This window comes from Haematobia irritans, chromosome 2 (genome assembly GCF_050003625.1).
Source record: "Haematobia irritans isolate KBUSLIRL chromosome 2, ASM5000362v1, whole genome shotgun sequence".
NCBI lineage: Eukaryota > Metazoa > Arthropoda > Insecta > Diptera > Muscidae > Haematobia > Haematobia irritans.
In genome coordinates this window covers 93,856,967-93,881,579 of record NC_134398.1, presented here as the reverse complement: position 1 = coordinate 93,881,579, position 24,613 = coordinate 93,856,967, and the positions used below count along the sequence as shown (strand labels likewise).

At 34.0% G+C, this 24,613-nt stretch overlaps 2 protein-coding genes, 2 long non-coding RNA genes and 1 pseudogene across 4 annotated transcripts in view; 2 read left to right on the top strand and 3 right to left on the bottom strand.

The window, feature by feature from the left end:
• The window catches only part of LOC142225804 (uncharacterized), a 347,314-nt gene that overhangs the window by 316,988 nt on the left and 5,713 nt on the right, over nucleotides 1-24,613 (bottom strand). The gene's annotated exons all lie outside the window — the stretch shown is intronic.
• Nucleotides 887-2,636, bottom strand: LOC142223333 (uncharacterized). The gene is made up of 4 exons (XR_012718686.1): nucleotides 2,442-2,636; nucleotides 1,891-2,377; nucleotides 1,462-1,825; nucleotides 887-1,397 (listed from the first exon to the last, which is right to left on the bottom strand). It is a non-coding gene; the product is annotated as an uncharacterized LOC142223333 (long non-coding RNA).
• LOC142227586 (uncharacterized) lies at nucleotides 11,381-16,797 on the top strand. Its single transcript, XM_075298083.1, has 7 exons — nucleotides 11,381-11,662; nucleotides 11,723-11,887; nucleotides 11,950-12,231; nucleotides 12,301-12,467; nucleotides 14,852-15,131; nucleotides 15,676-15,777; nucleotides 15,834-16,797. Exons 1-7 carry the CDS (start codon nucleotides 11,381-11,383, stop codon nucleotides 16,509-16,511), a joined length of 1,956 nt encoding a protein of 651 aa, XP_075154198.1. The 3' UTR covers nucleotides 16,512-16,797.
• On the top strand, nucleotides 12,868-14,567 carry LOC142225798 (uridine-cytidine kinase-like 1; annotated as a pseudogene).
• On the bottom strand, nucleotides 16,867-17,612 carry LOC142225799 (uncharacterized). The gene is made up of 4 exons (XM_075295618.1): nucleotides 17,590-17,612; nucleotides 17,351-17,540; nucleotides 17,208-17,283; nucleotides 16,867-17,146 (listed from the first exon to the last, which is right to left on the bottom strand). Exons 2-4 carry the CDS (start codon nucleotides 17,506-17,508, stop codon nucleotides 16,901-16,903), a joined length of 480 nt encoding a protein of 159 aa, XP_075151733.1. The 5' UTR covers nucleotides 17,509-17,540; nucleotides 17,590-17,612; the 3' UTR covers nucleotides 16,867-16,900.

Here is a 24,613-nt window from a genome sequence, read left to right as displayed (position 1 = left end):
GCCAAAATTCTATGAATTATGTATAATTTATTCATTTTCATCAAAATAAAATATATAATAATACACTACACTACATAATACACTACAATACCAATTGATAAATAATAATCTTATTAAACATATCAACAAATAAGAACAAAAAAAAAAAAACAAACAACAAAACTTTAAATATCTTAAACATTATTAGTAAACACTTTTGAATTGATCATTCGATTTCCTTCCTGTTGGTGTCATAAATCAGCATTAAAATTTTTTAACATGCGGGCAATTTGAAATTAGGAACGTACTGGACCGCGTTTTAGAATTGATTTCCAGCAGAGGAATTCACAAAATATCCATTTTAAACTGATAAAAGCATATGAATTAAACTGACGATGTGATGCACATTTTCATCCAGAAATTGTTGATTTCAACAATTTGTTGTTTTTAACAATTTTAATTGGTTGCACTTGTAATGTTTCTGGAAACATTTTCTTGTCGATAAGCCACTCATTTTTCATAATGTTTGCAAGAATGTAGCATCCAAAGATTTTAGTTTTCTGCAAAGAGATTTAAATTTACCCAATAAACACAAACGTTTGAAAAATACTAAAATTCAATAATTTTTCAAACATTTTTTCAAAGGATTAGGGTAATATTCAAGTTGAGAAATTGTTGAGAAAATCGCGTTCTCAACAAAAAACAGACATTACCCTCAACAGTAAAATTCAACACAATAACAATAATTTCTCAATTGTAATCCTCAAATTGAAATGCATCGCTACTCAATAATTTCTCAAACATTTTTCAACGTGAGAAAAATAAAAAACTAGCATTGTTGCGAATCCTTTCAAACCACAATTTGTAATAAAGTCAATCCTAGTTCTAACTGAAAGTCAATACTAAATTTCTAGGGATTTTGTAAATTTTATTATTTTTTTCGTTAACAAATATAATAATCTTAAAAATAACATTAATAATATATAAAAATAATAATATAATACCAATCAAAATGTAATTATCTTATTAAACGTATTAATAAACAAAACTATGAATACAACTTTAAATATCTTAAACATTTTTACATGTATAATTCCATTTCCTCCATAATGTTGGTGTCAAATAACTATTAATTAATATGCTGGCAATTTGAAATAATTACTATCGAGGAACTTGCTGGCTTGTGTGTTAGAATAGATTCCAGCAAGAGGAAATCACAAAATATCAACCTGATGACGGGATGTAAATTAATGTAATGCACATTTTCATCCAGAAGTTCTTGATATAGGAATTGTTGCACTTTGTTTTAATTGGTTGCACTTTGTAAGTTTTCTGAAAACTTTTCTTTGTTGTTTCCTTCATTGGTTTTTCATCGGCCAACATCTTCCAAGAATATACCATCCAATGATATTAGTTTTCTGCAAAACAATCGAGTTTTGTGATTTCCATTATGTTTTCATTTCACTTTTTATTTTGACTTACCAATTTGTATTTCTTCCAACTGACCACGTACTTCGTGATTTCCTCAAGAACGTTGGTGTTACAAAATTGTTGTTATTAAAATACTGGCAATTTTCAGGAACTTGATGACCAGATAATTGGAATAAATTTCCAGCAATTTCAATTCACAAAATAACAAATTAAACCGATGATGCGATGTAAATTAAACTATCGATGTGATGCGAATTATCATCCAGTAGTTGTTGATATGGAAAAGCATAAATACCAAGTTTTTTTGGTTGCACTTTGATTTATGGAAACTTTCTCTTCTCGATAAGCCACTACCATTGTTCATCGGCCAGCCTCTTAATGTGTCCAAGAATCAGCATCCAAATATTTTAGTCTTCTGCAAAGAGATTTGAGTTTAGTGACTTCCTTAAAGTTTTCATTTCGTGTTTTAGTTTTACTTACCAATTATTATAAGCATTTTTCAATTGATTATTAAAAAATTTCCACATTTTTGTATTTCTTCCACGAACTTTGTTGTCCAAAGTAGTATTGAAAACCATGTGGTTTTTTCGTTGCATTTCAGGGTAGTGTTTTGTCAAAGTTTTCTCCAATTATCTTCAACACATTTTCAAAGTTTTCGTCAACATTTTGCCAAATTGGTTGTAATTCGCAAACAACTTGAAGATGTATTGAAGATGAGCTTTTTCAAGTCAAGTTGAATTTATGTTGAAAATTATATTTACCCTCAAACTGAAGAGGTGTTGCATTTGAAAAACGCTCATCCTGTGTTTATTGGGTAGTGACTTCTCTAAAGTGTTGATTTAATTTTTCATATTGACGTACCAATTATTATAAACTATTTGAAGCAGTTCCAGTTAATTGTCCACCATTTTTTCATACGTCACCTTTTTAATGTTTTCAAGAACGTAGAATCCATAATTTTAGTTTTCTGCAAAGAGATATACATTTAGTGACTTCCTTAAAGTTTTATTTCATTTTTTATTTTCACTTACCTATTTTTATAAACTATTTGGTTATGTGTATAAAATTTTCCATTTCTTGCAATTGACCACGAACTTCGTTGCACAAATAAGTATTGAAAACCACATGGTTTTTTCGTTGCATTTTAGGGTAGTGTTTTGTCAAAGTTTTCTCATATTATCTTCAACACCTTTTCAAAGATGTCGTCAACATTTTGGCAAATTGGAAGTAATTCGCAAACAATTTGAAGATGTATTGAAGATGAGCTATTTCAAGTCATGTTGAATTTATGTTGAAAATTATATTTACCCTCAAACTGAAAAGTTGTTGCATTTGAAAAACGCTTATCCTGTGTTTATTGGGATGAGTTCTTTATATTCATGACTACTTTGAAAAAATTAATATTAATTATTATTATTATTATTATTAATTAATAAATACAATTGATGTAACAACGTTAATAGCGGTAAAAATTCGCCATGACAAAGATTTCATCCCATTCTTTTTGTAAGCGCTTAAGTACACACCTCTTTCTCCATTAAAAGTTAATTAAATAAAATTACAAAAGAACACAAAAGCCTATCTTCAATTCTTTAATTAGGGAATAAAATAGTCGTTTCCTAAAGTGGTGACCCCGAAATTGGTGTAAAAAAAGAGAATTTCTTCATATTTAATTAACTGTGAGACTTTTGCCAAGTCACTACATAACCTCAATCTCGCAGCATGCCTGATGATCATGAAACCGGCGACGGTCATAATCATGGAGCCGGCAATGATAGTGGCATTTCTCAAGCAACAACGTCGTCGGTGGGAAATGTGTCGGTGGTTTATGCCAGATTACCAGTTCCTCAAATGTCTAATACGAATATCGAAGCGTGGTTTACCACCATGGATTTTTGGTTTACAGCGTCTGGTATTGTAGCAGACAAACAAAAAACAGCTACCGTTTTAGCAGCGTTGGATCCGAATACCGTCTCTCAGCGTGCCGACGTTATAGCCAGCATGCCACTCACAGAGAGGTACGACTACATTAGGAGGAAAATCACCGAACATTTTGCTGACAGTGAACAGCGCCGTCTCAATCGGTTACTGTCCGAGCTTCCATTAGGAGACAAACGACCTTCCGAATTGTATTTCGAGATGAGGCGAGTAGCCGGAAATACACTGGGAGAAGCGGCACTAAAAGGTTTGTGGACCAGATTTTGTTCAGCCCGTCATAGCAGCTTCAACGGGCACTCCAGCCGAATTCACGAAAATAGCTGATTCTGTTGTTGATGCGATGTCACCTAATCAAATTAACCATGGTAACAAAGAATATTAAAACTGACTTAAAACCATGGTTCACGAGTGAGGTGAAAACACTTATCGATATAAGAGAACGGGCATACAAGAGGTGGAAAAGATACAAAACTCTTGAGCTCTACTCAACCTTTCAATCTGCCAGAAAAGATGTAGTTCGAAAGGTTAAACATGAGAAACTGATTTTTTATACTAACAAATTCAATAATGCTACGAGTACAAGGAAGACGTGGAATGAAATAAAGAAAATTGGCATTACAAAGACTACTAATCATAACTCGAACTTGGATGTTAACGTACTTAATGAAAAGTTTGTACATATACCGATGCCAGAGGTGAATGCTGATTTCTATAATTCCCGAACTGTAACGTCCACCTCTCAACGTGGTTTTAGTCTAAGGCATGTATTTGATAATGAGGTGCTTAATAGTATCATGACAATAAAGTCAAACGCTGTCGGTACTGATGAAATCTGTCCTAAATTTGTCAAGCTTATTATTCCGAGTATACTTAAATACATTACTCATATTATAAATACTATTATAACAACTAGTTCATTTCCAACACTATGGAAACTGGCCAAAATTATACCTGTCCCAAAGGGTGCCAACGAATTCCGTCCTATTGCGATTTTACCATTTATCTCGAAAGTGTTTGAAAGACTTGTTAATCTACAAATTCTCCAATACTTAATTGAACATAAGATTATAACTGACCGTCTGGATTCAGACCGAGGCATAGCTGTCTCACTGCCTTAGTTGACGTTGTAGAATCGATACGTAACAATCTTGACAAAAATGAAGTCTCTATTTTGGTACTGTTAGATCATTCGAAAGCTTTTGACACTGTCCACTATCCGACTTTGTATTATAAACTCATCCACTTGTTTTCATTCTCTGAATCTACTGTACGATTAATGTCTAGCTACTTGGAAGACAGAAAGCAACTGACCGTTTCTGGTAACAATGCATCGTCACAGATGACAACAAAAAAATGATTTACCGAACCAGCTAGAACATACGAACATAAGAATGTATGCTGGTGATGTCCAGTTATATACATCTACCACTACTGATGCAATCGATAGGTGCGTAATGAATGTTAACAATGATCTCAACAAGATCCTGGATTGGGCGAATGGAAATGGCCTAGCTCTGAACCCCAATAAATCGAAGGAAATTTTGATTCATAAGAAATCCACAAGTCTGGGCAATGTTAACATATTTCTGGAAGAATCTTGGAGTAACTTTTAATGAGAATTTGACTTGGTCTGATCATATTAATGCTAACTGTGGTAAAATATACGGTATGTTGCGTAATCTTTGGTACACTCAAGCGTTTACACCTTTTCGTATAAGACTGCTGTTGGCCAAATCCTATATCCTCCCTACTTTGTTGTATTGTTGTGAAATTTTCTCTGGATGTAACACCACCAACTTAAAACGACTAACAACCACGTTCAACAATATTGCCCGCTATGTCTTCGGATTGAAACGTTATGATAGTGTGACACTTTTTGCGAACAAAATTTTTGGTATCCCGTTTGACAAATACGTTCAACTCAAAACTCTGTTATTCCTCCAAAAAATTATACACACAAAGGAACCATCATACCTCTACGAACGATTAACATTCGCTAGATCCAACCGTGGTAACAATTTGATACAGACTCGACATAGAAGTCAGTTATCTGAGCGGCAGTTTTATATATATGCGACTCGTCTCTGGAATCAGTTACCCAATCAACTTCAACGTATATACAACACAGCGCAGTTCAAGACGAAGCTTACAAAATATCTAATTCAGGGCGATTAAATAACAAAAAAAAATTATATTAATATCTAATTCATAACCATATTATATGTAATTCCTATTCATAATTATTATTATTATACTTCTTAAAATATCTTTCTACTTATTATATTTATTATAACATTATTGATTCTAATACTCATTATAATATATATATCTTGTGTATTAGGAACCCAAAATAAATAAATGAAATAAATGAAATTGAAATAAATGTTCAGGCTTCATCGAGTGAATTGGCTGATTTGCGTTTAGCTGTCGTAGAGCTGGGAAAGAAATTTGAAAAACTTTCCAGCCGATCGCGGTCAAATTCTCGACGACCGACGGTGCGACGTAATAGATCACGAAGTCGATCATCACATCAAAATAATGGATCTTCTGAAGAATGTTGGTACCGTAGGAAGTATGGTCGGAATGCTCTGAAGTGTCGTAGTCCTTGCAGCCACGCTTGTCAACAAATGAATGCAGTGTCAGCTGCATCACGGTCCGACGAATGACTATTAGCACCGGCGGAGGAGTTAGGCGAAACACTCCCCGCCGCACACCAAATTTTTCGTCTACAGGTAAAGGATAGGCACACGCAAACAAGTTTCCTTGTCGACTGTGGAGCTAACGTGTCTGTTCTACCTCTGACACCCAAAACGTTTGACGTCCGTCCAACATCTGTTGTGTTATTTGCTGCCAACCGCACCCCTATAAAAGTAGTTGGAGAAAAGAGGATGAAACTTGACCTAGGGTTGCGTCGTGAGTTTTTATGGTCATTTGTGATTGCGGATGTGACATCGCCGATAATCGGCTCTGATTTTGTTAAGCACTACGATCTGCTCATTGACTTGCGACGTAACCGCCTAGTGGACAACATCACTGGTCTCGTTGCGCAGCTAATGGCGTCATCCACATGTCATACCGATGCCAACGGCTCTGCAACGCCGCCCAAACGTTTCAACGTCTAATAAATGAAGTTTAGCGGGGGCTAGATTTCGTTTTTCCTTATATTGACGACATTTTTGTTGCCTCGTCGTCCATAGAACAGCATCGTTGCGATCTCATCAAAGTTTTCCAACGGCTTTCTGAAAATCATCTAGCCATAAATTTAAATAAATGCGAATTTGGAAAGAGAGAAATTAAATTTTTGGGTCACTTGGTAAACTCCGACGGAATACGACCTTTGCCAGAAAAGGTTCAGGCAATCCAAGAATTTCCGAAACCAAAAACCGCCCAAGACCTCAAAAGATTCATCGCGATGATTAATTTTTATCGAAAATTTCTCACGCATGCTGTATCTTACCAAATTCATTTACAAAGATTAATCGTTGGCAACAAGAAGAATGACTGTTCGCCAGTTGAGTGGAACGATGATGCAGTGGTCGCTTTTGATCGTTGTAAAAGTGAGCTCGCTAATGCAACCCTCTTAGCTCACCCTGCTGCCGAAGCAGATCTATCGTTGTATGTTGACGCATCTGATACCGCCGTCGGTGCAGCGCTTCACCAAAAGGTAAACCAAAAGGTAAAAAAATTGTCGGATGCTCAGCGTAAGTACTCAACATATGATCGTGAGTTAACTGCGATATATCAAGCCGTTTGTCATTTTCGATACATAATAGAATGTCGCAAATGTCATGTGATCACCGACCATAGACCATTAATTTTTGCTTTTAAGCAAAAACTTGAAAAAGCCTCTCCACGTAGGATTAGGCAATTAGACTTCATCAGTCAATTCACAACGGATATCCGACATATACCCGGGGTCGAAAATGCGACAGCCGATGCTCTCTCACGTGTTAGTACAATTGCCCAATCAATTGACTACGCCAAAATAGCTGCGGCACAAGAAAGTGATGAGGAGCTTGTAGACATACGGCAAAATCAGACCTCACTGTCTTTAAAGAGCATGCAGATACCTGGTTCCGAATCCAACTGGTATGTGACACATCTACATCACGCATTCGTCCGTATATCCCAATACAATTTCGTTCAACAATTCTTGAAGTTGTTCACAATTTATCACATCCAGGTGTTCGGGCTACAACAAAGCTTCCAACGGACAGATTCTGTTGGCCGCGCATGCGGAGAGATGCTGATATATTTGTTCGAAATTGTTTACAGTGCCAACGCTCAAAAGTTCAGTGGCACACAAAATCAGCACCACAAAAATATGAACCTCCTACGGAACGTTTTAGTCATATTAATACCGATATTGTTGGTCCTTTTCCATTGTGTGGTGGACAACGTTACTGTCTCACAATAATTGATCGCTATACACGGTGGCCGGAAGCAATCCCGATTCCAGATACGCTTGCTGATACTGTTGTCAAGGCTCTCCTGTCACAGTGGATTTCGAGGTTTGGTGTTCCATCAAAGATAACTTCGGATCGTGGTCGCCAATTTGATTGACAAAGGCAATTGGAGCTACACACTTGCGAACCACAGCGCACCATCCGCAATCGAACGGCATCATAGAGAGGTGGCACAGAACGTTCAAGACCGCAATTTTATGCCACAATCCAAACCGATGGTTACACAATTTGCTGACGATTTTGCTAGGACTACGTGTTGCTTTCAAACCAGACATTAATGCTTCACCAGCAGAATTGGTATACGGCTCAACCCTTAGGATACCTGGTGAGTTTTTTCAATATTCAAAAATTCAAGATCAAACTAGTGATTTTGTGTCTGAATTTCGATCTGCAATGCAAAGAATTATGCCGACGGACACAGCTCATCATTCAACGCCGAAATTATTCGTAACTAAAAGCCTGCGAAGTTCATCGCATGTCTTCATTCGTAATGATTCTGTTCGTCCTAGCCTTACACATCCCTATGATGGGCCTTTTGTGGTCGTAAAACGATATGACAAGTTTTTCAACGTGTTAGTGCGAGGGCGATGTACAAATATCAGTATAGACCGTCTTAAACCAGCTTTCATTGCAGAGAATGATGCCGATTTGAATATTCCATCAGCAGAAATTTCTTCCTCCAGTGAGAAAATCAAGAAGCCAGATTCATCAAATAACATCAAGCCAGCAACAGTTAGTTTTTCGATGGATGTTCCCAGCCAGAGGTGTACTGCCCGCGGCCGTTTGGTTAACATCCCTCTCAGATTCAGGTGAACCTGATCCAGCGGGGCAATGATGTGGCTACCCTGACATGCTTTTGTTAATTGCATCATGAGTACTTTATATTCATGACTACTTTGAAAAAATTACAATTGATGTAACAACGCTAATAGCGGTAAAAATTCGCCATGACAAAGATTTCATCCCATTATTTTTGTAAGCGCTTAAGCACACACCTCTTTCTCCATTAAAAGTTAATTAAATAAAATTACAAAAGAACACAACGCCTATCTTCAATTCTATAATTAGGGAATAAAATAGTCGTTTCCTAAATATATCTCAAAAAGTCTATCAAATAAAAATGTAACCTCTATTTTCGAATTCAGGAGATGAAAATACATTAAAATCACTTCTCATCAAATATATATGACAAACATTTTATTTTGTAAACTATTTGTATTTATATAAAAATCAAATTGATTCAAACTAAAAGCATACATTATTCTCTTAAGGTCGTATTTAGTTGGCATTATTTCGCTACAATAGCAAGGTTGTAATATGGCTGTTTTCTTTTTGCACTGGATACAACATTTGTATGGGCTATCCAGAACATCGTTGCACTGGTGTTCTATCCAGAACATCTCATCAGTGCAAGTCGCGCCGATCTTGCCAGATTGTGTTTTGATAAAGTGACGCTTCATCGATTCACAATAGCACTTTATTGTGACTAATTTATCGAAAAACATGAAATTCAAAGTGGTATAGTGTCACAAATAATCGCAGCAGTAAATATTTATTACTAATTGGAGCATTTCATACATTAAGGCCGGTACTCTGTTCGGTTTTCGCGTTGAAACTCCATACAAAACCAAAAAATGCGAAAAATTTGCGAAATTTTTTCCATTTGTGATACTTTGTTTTTTCGTGTTGAAAAACTGACGTTTATAGCACGGCGCCATTTGCAATGTGAATTAAGAAATAATTTATTTATTAAAAACTATTTGTGCGGGTTTATAAATCAAATACGGACCATATTTTTGTTCCGAAACTATACAAAGGATCAAAGGAATAGCAGATCAATTGCCTAAGGAAAAATAAAATGTTATTTTGTAAAAACAAGCAACACCACCAACTTAATCCAATATCGCTCCCTGTAAAATAGCGCTCCAAGCTACCTAACAAAACGCCGCTTTCTATGTGCGAAATAATGGTTTCCATAAAAATTTTTCGCAAGAATGAACATAGTACCGGCCTTTAGAAATGCAAGATTTCACTTCTTTTCTGTGATTGTTTTTGAACAGCTGATGACAGTGTTGCATGTTTTTGGAGATGTCCTAGATAAGCGAGTACTTTGTTTTCTTTTAGTCCTTCACGGTTTAGGGTATCCAGTGCTAAAAGAAAACAGCCCTAATGTTATCCTGGTTTTAATACTCACATCTAAAGGTGAGTACTATGTTCGGTTTTTTTACCAAAACACTAAATTAAAAGTACAAATGTATTTATGAAGACGATTATATTTTGATCAAGTCTTGCCAAATAATGGATGGAAAAGATCTAAGGAATTGATTGCAAATAATTTTATATTTCTAAATTTATTAATTAAAAAAAGTAACCGTGAAAACAAGCTGGTTGTATACAGTAAAGGTGGGTATTAAGTTCGAGTTTTTTCACTAAAGTGAAAACTAAATCAGCAAAAAAAGGAATAAAATTATAGATATTTGTTGCAGATTTTATTATAACTTGATGGGCAATAGGCCAGAGCAAGTTTTCACAAAGTTTGTATTCCTTAAAAAGTATTATTAAAGAAAAGTAATCGTGAAAAATTTCGATTTTAGCGGCTAAACTCGAACTTAATACTCACCTTAAAGGTGAGTATTAAGTTCGAGTTTAGCTGCTAAAATCGCTAAAGTGAAAACAAAATCAGTAAGAAAAATGCATGAAATTATACGTATTTGTTGCAAATTTTATCAGAACTTGATGGGGAATAGCCCAGAGCAAATTTTCACAAAGTTTGTATTCCTTAAAATGGATTATTAAAGAAAATTAATCGTGAAAAAATTACGTTTTTAAGCTGAGTACTATATTCAGTTTTCAAGCTAAAAACCAGCTTCTTTTCACGGTAACTTTTTTAAATTAATTAATATAGAAATATAAAATTATTTGCAATCAATTCCTTGGATCTTTTCCTTCCATTATTTGGTAAGACTTGATCAAAATATAATCGTCTTCATACATATTTTTGTACTTTTAGTTTATTGTTTTGGTGAAAAATCCGAACATAGTACTCACCTTTAAAGGTGAGTACTATGTTCGAGTATTTCACCAAAACACTAAATTAAAAGTGCAAAAATATATATGAAGACGATAACATTTTTATCAAGTCTCTTCAAATTATGGATGGAAAAGATCCAATGTATTGATTGCGACCCATTTAATATTTCGAAATTAATTGATTAAAAAAAGTAACCGTGAAAATAAGCTGGTTTTCAGCTTGAAAACTGAACATAGTACTCAGCTTAAGGTGGGTATTAAGTTCGAGTTTAGCCATCCATTTCCATTTTAAGGTAGGTACTATGTTTATTGGCAAGAAAAAAAAGTCCCTAAATCATTCTTTCGCGTTGAAAAATGATAGTGTTGACAATAGATTTCGAAGGAAGAAAACAGCCATTTTGGAAATATTCCGCGTTTATTTCTCCGAAATTTAATTGACAACATCACCAAACGTCATAATATGATTACATATACAGATGCAACAATTGACTCCATTGTTTATCAATATTTGAAAATAACACAAATAAAAATTTGAAATGGATAACAAAAATATTGAAAGATTCTATTCAAAACTGTTGGAATTAAATGGAAATAAATCAAGAGACATTAATAACATTGCCGAGTGTGCTTTAAAATGTACAAAGGATTCCGATAATATAGCCAAATTATTGGAAAAATATTTATATCGAGTTTCTGGTCAAATTTTGTTGCCATTACTATATGTGGTTGACGCAATAGTCAAAAACGATGAATGTGGTATGTACGCAAAACAATTTAGTGCACGAATAGTTCATATATTTGCTGAAGTATTTAAAAAGGTAAGCAATAGTTTAGAATTTGAGCAACATCAATTGGAAAACACAAAATACAATTTGCAGGTGAATGAAAAAACGAGGGAAGCGATGTACAAGTTGAGGCATACATGGAATAAGACGTTCCTTGATAACGTTCTCTATGATTTGGATATGACAATCCATACTTTGGATCCAAATTGGCCAATCGTCGCAAAACCCCAATTACAACCAGTTGAAATGATCTTTTTTGTAAGTGTATTATTATTTTTATGTATTTTTGTATAATAATGTCGGTTTCGTTAATATGAAAGGAAAATGAAAATGTATCAGAAGAAGATGAAGATGAATTGAGCTCCACCGATGAAGTCGATGACGAGCTGAGTTCAAACTCATCATCAATTTCATCAAGCATGTATCAAAATGTCCAAGAAGTGCTTTCTTACAACACCACACCTGATTTGAACATTATGGTATCAGTCGCTGTTGGTGTGTATCAATTTATTAAATTGCACCGCCAACAGGAAAAAATTTCACGGAGTCCAAAAAATACGTACTTAGCAGAAAGGAATCATAAAGGCCGCTTCACTACCAGTGTAAGCAATCACCTAATCGAGAAGAGATCTCTCCTATCTCACCCTATAATTTATATATATCATCCACAGTTCGAAGACCTATTAAAGTCGGAGTGTAAATTTAAGGAAAATTTTCACATGGACTCGGAGACTTTCTTTTGTCTATTCGATCTTGTGGAAGAAAGACTGAGACCGAAAAGGAATACTCATCCCAAGGATGGAATTAGTGCTAAAGAAAAGCTTGCAGTCGTGTTGGAGTAAGTAATTTTTATAAAACATGTAGTCTTTCAACCCACTTCGCCTCTTTATTGCTAGATATATAATGAACACAATGTTCATTAAAACCAAAAAAAGTTGAAGAAGAAACCAACCATAAAAAACAAATCAAAATGTAATTATTTTAGAAGCTATTACATATCTGTTGTGTATATTATAACTCACTCACTTTAGGCTCGAAATATACTAAAAGTGGATTTGAAATTCCGTTTTTGCAATGAAAATTACAAATGAAATCGAGTTAAAGTGCATTTTGGAAGTGTAATGTGAGGTATCACTTTTATTAGAAAATTGCGCGAATATACCTATTATATATGTTTTACATTAGTTATGTATTTTATATTAGTCACCCTAATTAGTAATTTAAACATCCATCCCTGAATGCAAACATATGTAAGCAAGATTTGTTTAGATTGCATATGAAACATATGAAAACAATGTCATGTACAAGTTGGCAAAATGTCATTTTATTTTATTTTCTCGGCTAAAAAAATACGGAATTGGTAAAACTTGGAACCCAATATGTTTTTGCCCAATCGAATTTTCGGAGAGGTAGCGCACACCTCAAATGACAAGTCAATGAAGGTATTACGGATGTTTAGCGAAGAGCCAGTCGATAAAAGAGACTATGTTGTTGTCAGATTGGATTTTATACGTTGATGGAAATGACTGTAGTATCACAAAGGCAAATAAAGTTTTATAACCCATCAAGTTCTGCATCTTCTGATAGTGATGATCGGGGAGACTTGGTCGAACAACTCTATGTGGACTCCAAATGTGGAAACAATGACTTTTAAGGGTGCCCTGCATCACCAACAACAGTGCCAGCAAAAAATCCACAATGTTTGGAGTCACCAGCACCACGTACTGGCCAACCTCGCAGAAGACAGCGGACAGCTTCTATGAATAATCAAGTCACAACAGCAAATCCCTCAGAATGTGTTATTCGTTCAAATAATCGCACAATTTATAGCAGGTCGTCCTCCGTGGTACAATTGCGCTGGTCAACAAGTGGAACCATTTATAATAGGAATTTGTGGAGAAAGTGCTTCAGGAAAACCCACTGTCGCCCAGAAAATAATAGAATCTCTTGATGTACCTTGGATTACATTGCTGTCTATGGACTGTTTCTACAAGGTCCTTAATGAAAAGCAACATGAGCAAGCGCCCGTTAATGAGTATAACTTTGATCACCCAGACGCATTTGATACTGACCTTCTTTTAGAAGTAATGAAAAAATTGAAAGATGGTAAAAAAGTTGAAGTGCCAGTTTACAATTTTGTAACTCAGTCTCGAGAGGCAAATACTAAAACCATGTATGGTGCCAATGTCATCATATTTTTAGGAATTCTGGTATTCCACAGCCCTGAGATACTCAAATTGATGTATATGAAAATTTTGGTTGATACATACCCAGATATTCGTCTAGCACGGCGACTCAAAAGAGATATTTCTCAACGTGGACGGGATCTTAGTTGAGTGTTAAAACAATATTTAGATATGGTAAAGTCTTCATATGCGAACTATATAGCACCAACAATGGATCATGCAGATATAATTGTTCAAGAGGAGGTGAAAATAAAGTAGCCATACGTCTTATAGTTCAACATGTCCATACACAATTACAATTGCGCGGTTTCAAATTACGGGAATCACTTGCAAATTCATACAACGATCAACGATCGATAAAATGTTTGCAGACTTTTATTAGATGCAAAAATACATACCGAGTGAATTCATATTCTATTCGAAAAGACTTATTCGACTAGTCTAGAATATGCATTGAGTTTATTCCCCTTCAAAGATTCAGTTGTTGAGACACCACAGGGAGTTTTGTATGAAGGAAAACAGACATTGATGGGGACTAAGAAACGATCATTGTCTCTGACTATGTAAACGATATGTTCGTTTATCTTAGACTAAACTATAAACTAAACTATCTATTTCTTGTGTTTGGTGTTATTATTTAAGTTCGTATAGCAGCTCATGTTTAGCTACATCAGTCCTAAAAGTTAAGTGTATAAAATAATATTCTGGACATGTTTTCAATTAGGAATGTTATTATATTCTTATGCACTGATCCAAACACATTAGAATAAACAGATTGATATTCAAAATCGATGTGTTTATTTTATTAATTATTTTAATTAATTTCATTAAGTTTTAAATATTTATATATTTGTAATAATTTTTCTGATTTATATTTTTCATTTTTTAATTAATTCCTAAAAAAGTACGCAACAATGATATGTAAAACACACTTTTTTAAAAACAAAAATTCCTACACCACATAGTTTTAAACCGTACCGATGATGTAAATGTGTCTTTGGATTTATATGTATCTCTTGCTTTAATTTACTTGCAGATATTTTGCATGTGGATCCTTACAACGCCATATAGCATCCGTATATCGAATAAGCAAGCAGCATTTTGGAAAAATTTTGGATGACGTCTGCAATGCTATTTGCACAGCATTGAAATCAGAAATTCCAGCTATATCTAGCGGTAACCTGAAGGCAAATGCTGAAACATTTTTGAAATGGGATTTTCCGAATTGCCTTGGAGCTTTAAGGCCGGTACTCTGTTCGGTTTTCGCGTTGAAACTCCATACAAAACCAAAAAATGCGAAAAATTTGCGAAATTTTTTCCATTTGTGATACTTTGTTTTTTCGTGTTGAAAAACTGACGTTTATAGCGCGGCGCCATATGCAATGTGAATTAAGAAATAATTTATTTATTAAAAACTATTTGTGCGGGTTTATAAATCAAACACGGACCATATTTTTGTTCCGAAACTATACAAAGGATCAAATCTTGCGAAAAATTTTTATGGAAACCATTATTTCGCACATAGAAAGCGGCGTTTTTTTAGGTAGCTTGGAGCGCTATTTTACAGGGAGCGATATTGGATTAAGTTGATGGTTGTTGCGTGTTTTTAGAAAATAACATTTTATTTTTCCTTGGGCAATTGATCTGCTATTCCTTTGATCCTTTGTATAGTTTCGGAACAAAAATATGGTCCGTGTTTGATTTATAAACCCGCACAAATAGTTTTTAATAAATAAATTATTTCTTAATTCACATTGCAAATGGCGCCGTGCTATAAACGTCAGTTTTTCAACACGAAAAAACATAGTATCACAAATGGAAAAAATTTCGCAAATTTTTCGCATTTTTTGATTTTGTATGGAGTTTCAACGCGAAAACCGAACAGAGTACCGGCCTTTAGATGGGAAGCATGTTTCTATAAAATGCCCCCCAAAGTCAGGAAGTTTATTTTACAACTACAAAGTGAGTGATCTTATATATCAAAATTATTATACTAAAATATTGTCTATTTGCTACAGGGTTATTTTAGCATTGTACTTATGGCTGTCGCAAATGGCGATTACTCCTTCGCATATTTTGATATAGGGGCTTATGGTTCAGAAGGGGACGCAGGAATTTTTCGAACTTGTAGTCTAGGAAAAGCAATAAAACAAAATATTCTGCCTTTTCCCTCATCCAACGCTATGGGTTATCCGTACGTATTCGTAGCGGATGATGCATTCCCGCTACATCATCGAATTATGAAACCTTACAAGCCCACTAGGAATGCAGTTTTAGACGAGGAGAAGCAAATCTTCAATTATCGTCTCAGCAGAGCCCGACGTTGCGTGGAAAATGCTTTTGGTATTATGTGCTCCAAAAATGTTTGCCTTTCAAAAACCATGTTCTGTGGACCTGATAGAGCCAAAAAAATTATTAAGACCTTTGTATATTTGCATAATTTTATGATAAGAACTCGAAAACGTAAATACTGTCATCCACTTTTACCTGATACGGAGACTAAAAATGGTGAAGTGGTACGTGGCCGATTTCGGCATGCTTTGAAGCCGGATTCCTTATTTTTTTCTGACATCAACTATGGATCACAAGGAAGATCACATGAATCTGGTATAATAGTTCGCGATACAATAAAAGATTTTTTCAACTCCGAAGAGGGATCTTTACCTTGGCAGAGAAAATATGCTTACTTGGAATAAAAATTCATTTGAAATTCATTTTCTTTTATTACAAAAAATATTCATACTGCAACTTTTTGAATATTCTAATCAGGTACTTAAAATGCATTTAAAATGCCTTTAAAAAAATTCAACTAGATTCACTTATATTTAATAATCTTAAGTTTAATTTAATGTATATAAAGTAAAAGTACTTTAAATAACGTAAAAGAATAATGTAAAATAAGAAGTAAAATTAAAAAATTGAATTCATTTTTGTCATAAAAAACAGTCAAACTGCTACTAAAATAAAAAAAAAAATAATGCATACTTGTTATTAAAAAACAGTCAAACTGCTACAAAAATAAAAAAATAAAATCGTAATAAAAAAGAAAAAATAAAAACGTAATAAAAAAGAAAAAACAATCGATCTATTTTTTAATTTTGTTTCTTCTTCGTATTTCAAAACCTATTTCCACTATCCTTCCTTCAAATTCGGCTATATCGTCGCTGTCAAAAGTATCCATCATCGAACTGATGCAGCCTAAAAATCCAGAATGGCTACTTTTTCCTCGTTCTGCAATATTAACCATTTTGGAAACAGATTTCACCAGTTCAGCTTCCAAATCAGATCGATCACTGTCGCGTCGAGGATCCTTTGTGCTTGCAGAATTGTTCTGAAATGTGATATTTGCATATGTAAAATCTACTTCGCCATTTCTTTTATATCCTACTTACAAATGAATATGATGATGAGGATGCTTGAGCTTCTTCCAATTCAAAATCATTTTCGAACACAATGGAACTGTCCGTACTACAAACAATAGGAAATGTAAAAAACACTTTAGTTGTAATTAAATTAAACTAAAATCTTTACTTACACTCGCAAAGTTTCCGCTTCCTCTAAAAATTGCAAATTTTCTTCAAATTCCCACGGTTCGCTGGAATTATCCAAATACTCGCATTCCATATCCAGGGGAGGGTCACATGCACTACCAGATTTTACCGTCTTTCTTTTTTGGTAACGTCTACTGTCCATAACGCTTCTCCAACCATTTCTGCATAATTTTTCTACACACAAATTTAGTGGTTATTTAAAAATTTTAACAAATAACTTTACCACTGATTCCAATTTCCTCAGAAACCGCCACCCAAGCCTTTTGTATGGCGTTCCTGTTCGAATGGCCTTTTTCCAATTTATTCCATATAATGGGATGTTTTTCCACAGCTTGACAAATTTGCTGCTTCACTTCAGAGCTTAGTCTTACTTTTTTATTTTATTTTCCATTTCAAACAAATTTCTAATTTTCAAAAACAACACTGACGCTGACGAACTTAGCTAACGATTAGGATGTTTGTTGTTGTTGTGCTGTAACGCTGACGTTGTAGGTGGCGCTTTGCAGTTAAATGTCAAATTTCGAGTTGAATAAAAACAACGTATCAAAAACGGAAAACAATTTCGCACATTTTTCCCAAATTGGTTTTTATATGGAGTTTCGGCTCGAAAACCGAACATAGTATCTACCTTAAGCCTAACTATAATATAACTAACGTTCAAGGGTAGTTCCTAAGCAAAAGTCACTGTTCCCGACTTAAGGCCGGTACTATGTTCATTCTTGCGAAAAATTTTTATGGAAACCATTATTTCGCACATAGGAAGCGGCGTTTTTTTAGGTAGCTTGGAGCGCTATTTTACAGGGAGCGATATTGGGTTAAGTTGGTGGTTGTTGCTTGTTTTTACAAAATAACATTTTATTTTTCCTTGGGCAATTGATCTGCTATTCCTTTGATCCTTTGTATAGTTTCGGAACAAAAATATGGTCCGTGTTTGATTTATAAACCCGCACAAATAGTTTTTAATAAATAAATTATTTCTTAATTCACATTGCAAATGGCGCCGTGCTATAAACGTCAGTTTTTCAACACGAAAAAACAAAGTATCACAAATGGAAAAAATTTCGCAAATTTTTCGCATTTTTTGGTTTTGTATGGAGTTTCAACGCGAAATCCGAACAGAGTACCGGCCTTTAGAGAAGTCACTATATTTAAATCTTTTTGCAGAAAACTAAAATCTTTGGATGCTACATTTTTGCAAACATTAAGAAGATGGCCGATGAAAAATGAGTGGCTTATCGAAAGTTTCCAGAAACATTTCAAAGTGCAACCAATTAAAATTCTTAAAAACTTCATATTATTCCATATCATTAACTTCTGGATGAAAATGTGCATCACATCGTCTGTTTAATTTACATCCTATTATCAGGTTAAAATGGATATTATGTGAATTCCTTCTGCTGGACATCCGGCACGATCCTAATTTCAAATTGCCAGCATATTAATTAATTTCAATGCAGTTTATAGGTAAGTACTATGTTCGCTTTTCGCGTTGACATTTTCGTGGTTACTTTATTAAAACAGCTCAATACAAAGCAGATAAATTGACTCAATTGATGCGCAGTTTCTTGTTCCTCTAGATTTCGACAAGACGTTGCAGGAATAGGTTTGTTATCAATTATAATTTCGATTATTTAAAGAAAAGTAATCGCGAAAATAAAGTGGTTTTCAACTCGAAAACCAAACATAGTACCCACCTTATGACACAAACAGGAAGGAAATCGAATTATCTCCCAATAAACACAAACGTTTGAAAAATGCCAAATTTCAACAATTTTTCAAACATTTTTTCAAAGGATTAGGGTAATATTCAAGTTGAGAAATTGTTGAGAAAATCGCGTTCTCAACAAAAAACAGACATTACCCTCAACAGTGAAATTCAACACATTAGTAATAATATCTCAAATGTTATCCTCAAATTGAAATGCATCGCTACTAAATAATTTGTCAAACAATTTTCGATGCGAGTCAAATTCAAAATTAACATCGTTGCAAATACTTTTCAACCTAAATTTGTATGAATGATATTCCCACTTCAAATTGAAAGTCAAAGCCAAAATTCTATGCATTTTGTATAATTTATTAATTTTCATCAAAATAAAATATATAATAATACACTACACTACATAATACACTACAATACCAATTGATAAATAATAATCTTATTAAACATATCAACAAATTAGTACAAAAAAAAAACAAACAACAAAACTTTAAATATCTTAAACATTATTAGTAAACACTTTTGCATTGATAATTCGATTTCCTTCCTTTTGGTGTCATAAAACAGCATTAAAATTTGTTAACATGCGGGCAATTTGAAATTAGGAACGTACTGGACCGCGTGTTAGAATTGATTTCCAGCAGAAGGAATTCACAAAATATCAATTTAAAACTGATAATAGCATATGAATTAAACTGACGATGTGATAAACATTTTCATCCAGAAGTTGTTGATTTCAACAATTTGTTGTTTTTAACAATTTTAATTGGTTGCACTTGCAATGTTTCTGGAAACTTTTTCTTGTCGATAAGCCACTCATTTTTCATTGGTCAGCTTCTTAATGTTTGCAAGAATGTAGCATCCAAAGATTTTAGTTTTCTGCAAAGAGATTTAAATTTAATGACTTCTCTAAAGTGTTGATTTAATTTTTCATATTGACGTACCAATTATTATAAACTATTTGAAGCAGTTCCGATTAATTGTCCACCATTTTTTCATCGGTCAGCTTCTTATTGTTTTCAAGAACGTAGAATCCATAATTTTAGTTTTCTGCAAAGAGATATACATTTAGTGACTTCCTTAAAGTTTTATTTCATTTTTTCGTACCTATTTTTATAAACTATTTGGTTATTTGTCTAAAATTTTCCATTTTTTTAATTTCTTGCAGTTGACCACGAACTTCGTTGCACAAATAAGTATTGAAAACCACATGTTTTTTTCGTTGCATTTTAGGGTAGTGTTTTGTCAAAGTTTTCTCATATTATCTTCAACACCTTTTCAAAGATTTCGTCAACATTTTGGCAAATTGGAAGTAATGCGCAAACAATTTGAATATGTATTGAAGATGAGCTATTTCAAGTCAAGTTGAATTTATGTTGAAAATTATATTTACCCTCAAACTGAAAAGTTGTTGCATTTGAAAAACGCTCATCCTGTGTTTATTGGGTCTATGCAGAAGTGTTTTCAAATAATGTTTGTTTTGTTCTTATTTGATAATATGTTTAATATGATATTTATTTTTCAATTAGTATTGTAGTTATTATGTAGTGTAGTGTATTATTATATATTTTATTTAGACGAAAATGAATAAATTATACAAAATTCATAGAATTTTGGCTTTGGGGATATCATTAATATAAATTTTGGTTGAAAAGTATATGCAACAATGTTAGTTTTTAATTTGACTCACATCGAAAATTCTTTGAGAAATTATTGAGCAGCGATGCATTTCAATTTGAGGATAACACTTGAGAAATTATTGCTAATGTATTGAATTTTACAGTTGAGGGTAATTTCTGTTTTTAGTTGAGAACGCTATTTTCTCAACAATTTCTCAATTTGAATAACATATTACCCTAATCCTTTGAAAAAATGTTTGAACAATTTTTGAAATTTAGCATTTTTCAAACGTGTGTGTTTATTGGGAATAGTGATGGCAAAATACTTTCATGTACATTTCAAACTTTTTGATATGTTTCCCCCACCATAGTTGGCGATTGTTGTAGTGTCACTTACGAGTCTGTGGTAGCGATGAGGATGAAATGGAACTTTGAAATGCTGGCAGGGATCATTCAAATTTTCTGAGCTAAATTATTATAACAATTTGATACTGTTCGATTTTGGGTGGAAATTTAAAAATTTTGGAAAAAAATACAATTATTAATATTTTTCTCATTTAATCAATATTTTCGATTAATTGGCGGCTAAATTTGAGTCGAGATGAGTCAATATATTCGGCTGCGGCGTCGGCTGGCAAAAATTGGTCGGTGGCGGCTAAAATTGGAGACGCCACCAGAGAATGAAGCCGCCGAGTCGCGCCGCTGATTTCAGTCGCCGCCGACCAGTTTTTGACAGTCGACGCAGCCGCCGAATAAGTCTACTCAAATTTAGCCGCCAATTAATCAAAAATATCGATTAAAATTAGAAAAATTTATTAATAATCGTCGTATTTTTTGCCCAAATTTTCAACATTCCACCCACAATCAATCAATTTAAAGTTGTTATAGTAGCAACGAATATTACTACAGCGTGGCCAATCGATACGAATTGTCGGCGATGAGTAAATGATCGGTAATGCTATGTTCCCACCGACTCGTTTTTTCAAAATATTTCACCGTTCACACCGGGTTGAGATGTTTTAGTTTGACAATTACCATTGAAACTAGAAATTCACATTTAAGCCTAGTACTAAGATCACGTTTTCGCACGAAAAACTATTATAATCCATATAAAAAACGTTAGCGCGGAATAAATGCGAAATCTTTGTTTTGCGCATTTTTAAACACATATTTAAACAACCCTGGATTTTTCGCAAAAATAGGCAGGCATATTATCTCGCATAAATAAGTTAACATCCAGCGTTTGAGACCCTATTTACGGAGATAGATGAAGATATTCGTTTTTCGCAGAAACGAACTTAGTACTAAGCATTACTCGAAATTCACATATATGCAACCTATGTCCAAATAATTACCGCGAGCGCGAAGGGAAAAACTTTTTTATGTTATTTTCACATGTCCATGTTCTTAAAAGCCTTTGTTTATTCTTTTTTCTATGAAACTGATTTCAATATTTTGACATATATTTTGAATATGGTCTGTTATTAGGGGTATATTCCAAATTAGGTCGGTTCACATTCTAAAATTGACGTGTTCTGGAGGAAAACTTGTGTTTTGAACTTGTTTTTTAGTATGGGTGGGTACTACGTTTGTTGACTCGAAAAGAACTTCCGTTAAAGGCCGGTATGCACCTCTAGCGAAAAATTTCATTACCATAAGAAATGCATTGCTATTTATGCTAACGAAATTTTCGGTAGCATTCAATTTCGTAAGCTGGTATGCACCTCTAATGAAAATAACAGGGTTGTCAAAAGCATATTTTGGCAGCAAACATTTAATTTATTACAATCATTGTGTGCGTAAAAGTTTTAAAAGGTCTGTAAATAATAAACAATTTATTTGAGGAATATTTGGAACATATATTAACAATTTTTAAAAGCGATTAGCTGGTTTAAAATTTGTGTATGTTGAGATAATTCACTTTTACTGTTTGTAACATTCTAAATTGTTATCGTTATCGTACTAAGGATATATTTGTGTTACCAATCGATTATCATTTATGTTATGCTTACGTCATTTTCATCTTCTTTATCTCCTTCTCTTTCCGGTTTAAGTAATTGATCTAATAAGTCCTCTTTTGTCAATAAAGATTATTTGTTTATTAATCCGTACTTTAACACTAAATCCAAAGCGTTTTTCTATAGGTTATGGGCCCAGAAGCTCACATTTAAGAGACGGTATTAGTAAACATCTGCAGTTTATTGAAAATGGCAACTGATTTTAAATTAGTGGTGGCTAAACTGAATGCCAATAATTATTTCACTTGGAAATTTAAAATTGAGATGTTGCTTATTAAGGAAGGTGTATGGTGTGTTCTAACGAATCCCAAACCACAGACAAATCAAGAGGAATGGATCAGAAAGGACAACAGTGCTAGAGCAACAATATCATTATCCGTAGAAGATGACCAGCTACACCTTATTCGGCAATGCAGGACAGCAACAGAAATGTGGACTAGCCTTCAGAATTACCACGAAAGAAAATCATTGAGCAATAAAGTTAGCGTTATAAGGAGTATATGTAGTCTGCGATTCAACGATGGTGATGATATTCAAACTCATATCGGTTTGATGCGTGATCTGTTTTTGAAGCTGAAAAATTTGGGTGAGGAAACGTTCGATGAAAAGTGGAATATTGCTATGCTTCTGAGTAGCCTCCCAAAAGACTTTAATAATTTAATCACAGCTCTCGAGTCAAGAAATGAAGAAGAACTAACAATATCGTATGTTGAATCAAAGTTGATAGAGGAGTTTTCACGACATTCAAAATCTACCAAAATAGAATCACAAAAGGCGTTGTTGGCAGCAAAGCGCGAATACAGCAAGTCAAACATAATAGAGTGCTTTTTCTGTCATAAGAAAGGTCACAACAAAAAGGAGTGTACGAAATACAAAGAATGGAAGAAGAAGCACGAAAAGCAGAAAGCGAATATGGTTACTAGTAATGAATTTTGTTTGGTAACAACAAATAGTTCCGGGAGTTGGATCGTCGATTCTGGCGCTTCGTGTCATATTTGTAAAGATCTTGAACTGTTCACTAAAATTGATAAAAGTGTAAACAAAAACATTCAATTGGCTAACGAAGAAAACGTAACGTCGTGTGGTGAAGGAACAGTGCGAATAAATGTAAAAGTAGATGGAAAAAATGTAAACAACATAACTCTGTCCAATGTTTTGTATGTGCCGACCATTAGCCTGAACATATTATCCGTTAAACAGCTGACAGCAAAGGGCTGTATGGTAAAATTCGAGGTAGATGAATGTGTGGTCAAAAGGAATGGTGAAATTGTAATGGTTGCAAAATTAAATTCAGGTTTATATGCATGCGGTGATAGCGAACATGTAAATATGGCTGTATGTGGTAAACAGTGTATTCATCATTGGCACAAGTTATTTGGTCACAGGCAAGCAGAAGCCTTAAAAACAATGGACCAGAAAAATATGGTAAAAGGTTTACATATCCGTGAATGCAACAGTCATGAACGTTGTGAAATATGTCCCCTTGGCAAATCAGCACGTTCACCATTTCCTCAAAAGTCTGGTATAAGCACAAAATCGATATTTGAATTACTTCACACAGATCTTTGCGGGCCGATGGAGGTGCTTACTCCTAGTGAAAACAAGTATATATTAACTTTCATAGACGACTACAGTCGGTATTGTGATGTGTTTCTTTTAAAAAGAAAATCGGATGTGTTTATAACACTAAAGAAATACATATCGTCAGTTTACAACAGATTTAATTTAAAACCGAAGATAATACGATCTGACCGAGGAAAAGAGTACGTGAACAATGATGTTACACAATTTTTAGAAAATGAGGGCATACAAATGCAATTTACAGCTGGATACAGCCCAGAACAAAACGGCGTAGCAGAACGCAAAAACCGCAGCTTGATAGAAATGGTA

Excerpts from the sequence above, each read along its gene's own strand:
- LOC142227586 (XM_075298083.1), top strand. The coding sequence starts at position 11,381 with ATGGATAACAAAAATATTGAAAGATTCTATTCAAAACTGTTGGAATTA. Across the intron at positions 12,232-12,300 it reads AAGGCCGCTTCACTACCAGT|TTCGAAGACCTATTAAAGTC; the intron begins GTAAGCAATCAC and ends TATCATCCACAG. Across the intron at positions 15,778-15,833 it reads GTTTATTTTACAACTACAAA|GGTTATTTTAGCATTGTACT; the intron begins GTGAGTGATCTT and ends TATTTGCTACAG.
- LOC142225799 (XM_075295618.1), bottom strand. The coding sequence starts at position 17,508 with ATGGACAGTAGACGTTACCAAAAAAGAAAGACGGTAAAATCTGGTAGT. Across the intron at positions 17,284-17,350 it reads GAAGCGGAAACTTTGCGAGT|TACGGACAGTTCCATTGTGT; the intron begins GTAAGTAAAGAT and ends TATTGTTTGTAG. Across the intron at positions 17,147-17,207 it reads CCTCATCATCATATTCATTT|AACAATTCTGCAAGCACAAA; the intron begins GTAAGTAGGATA and ends ATCACATTTCAG.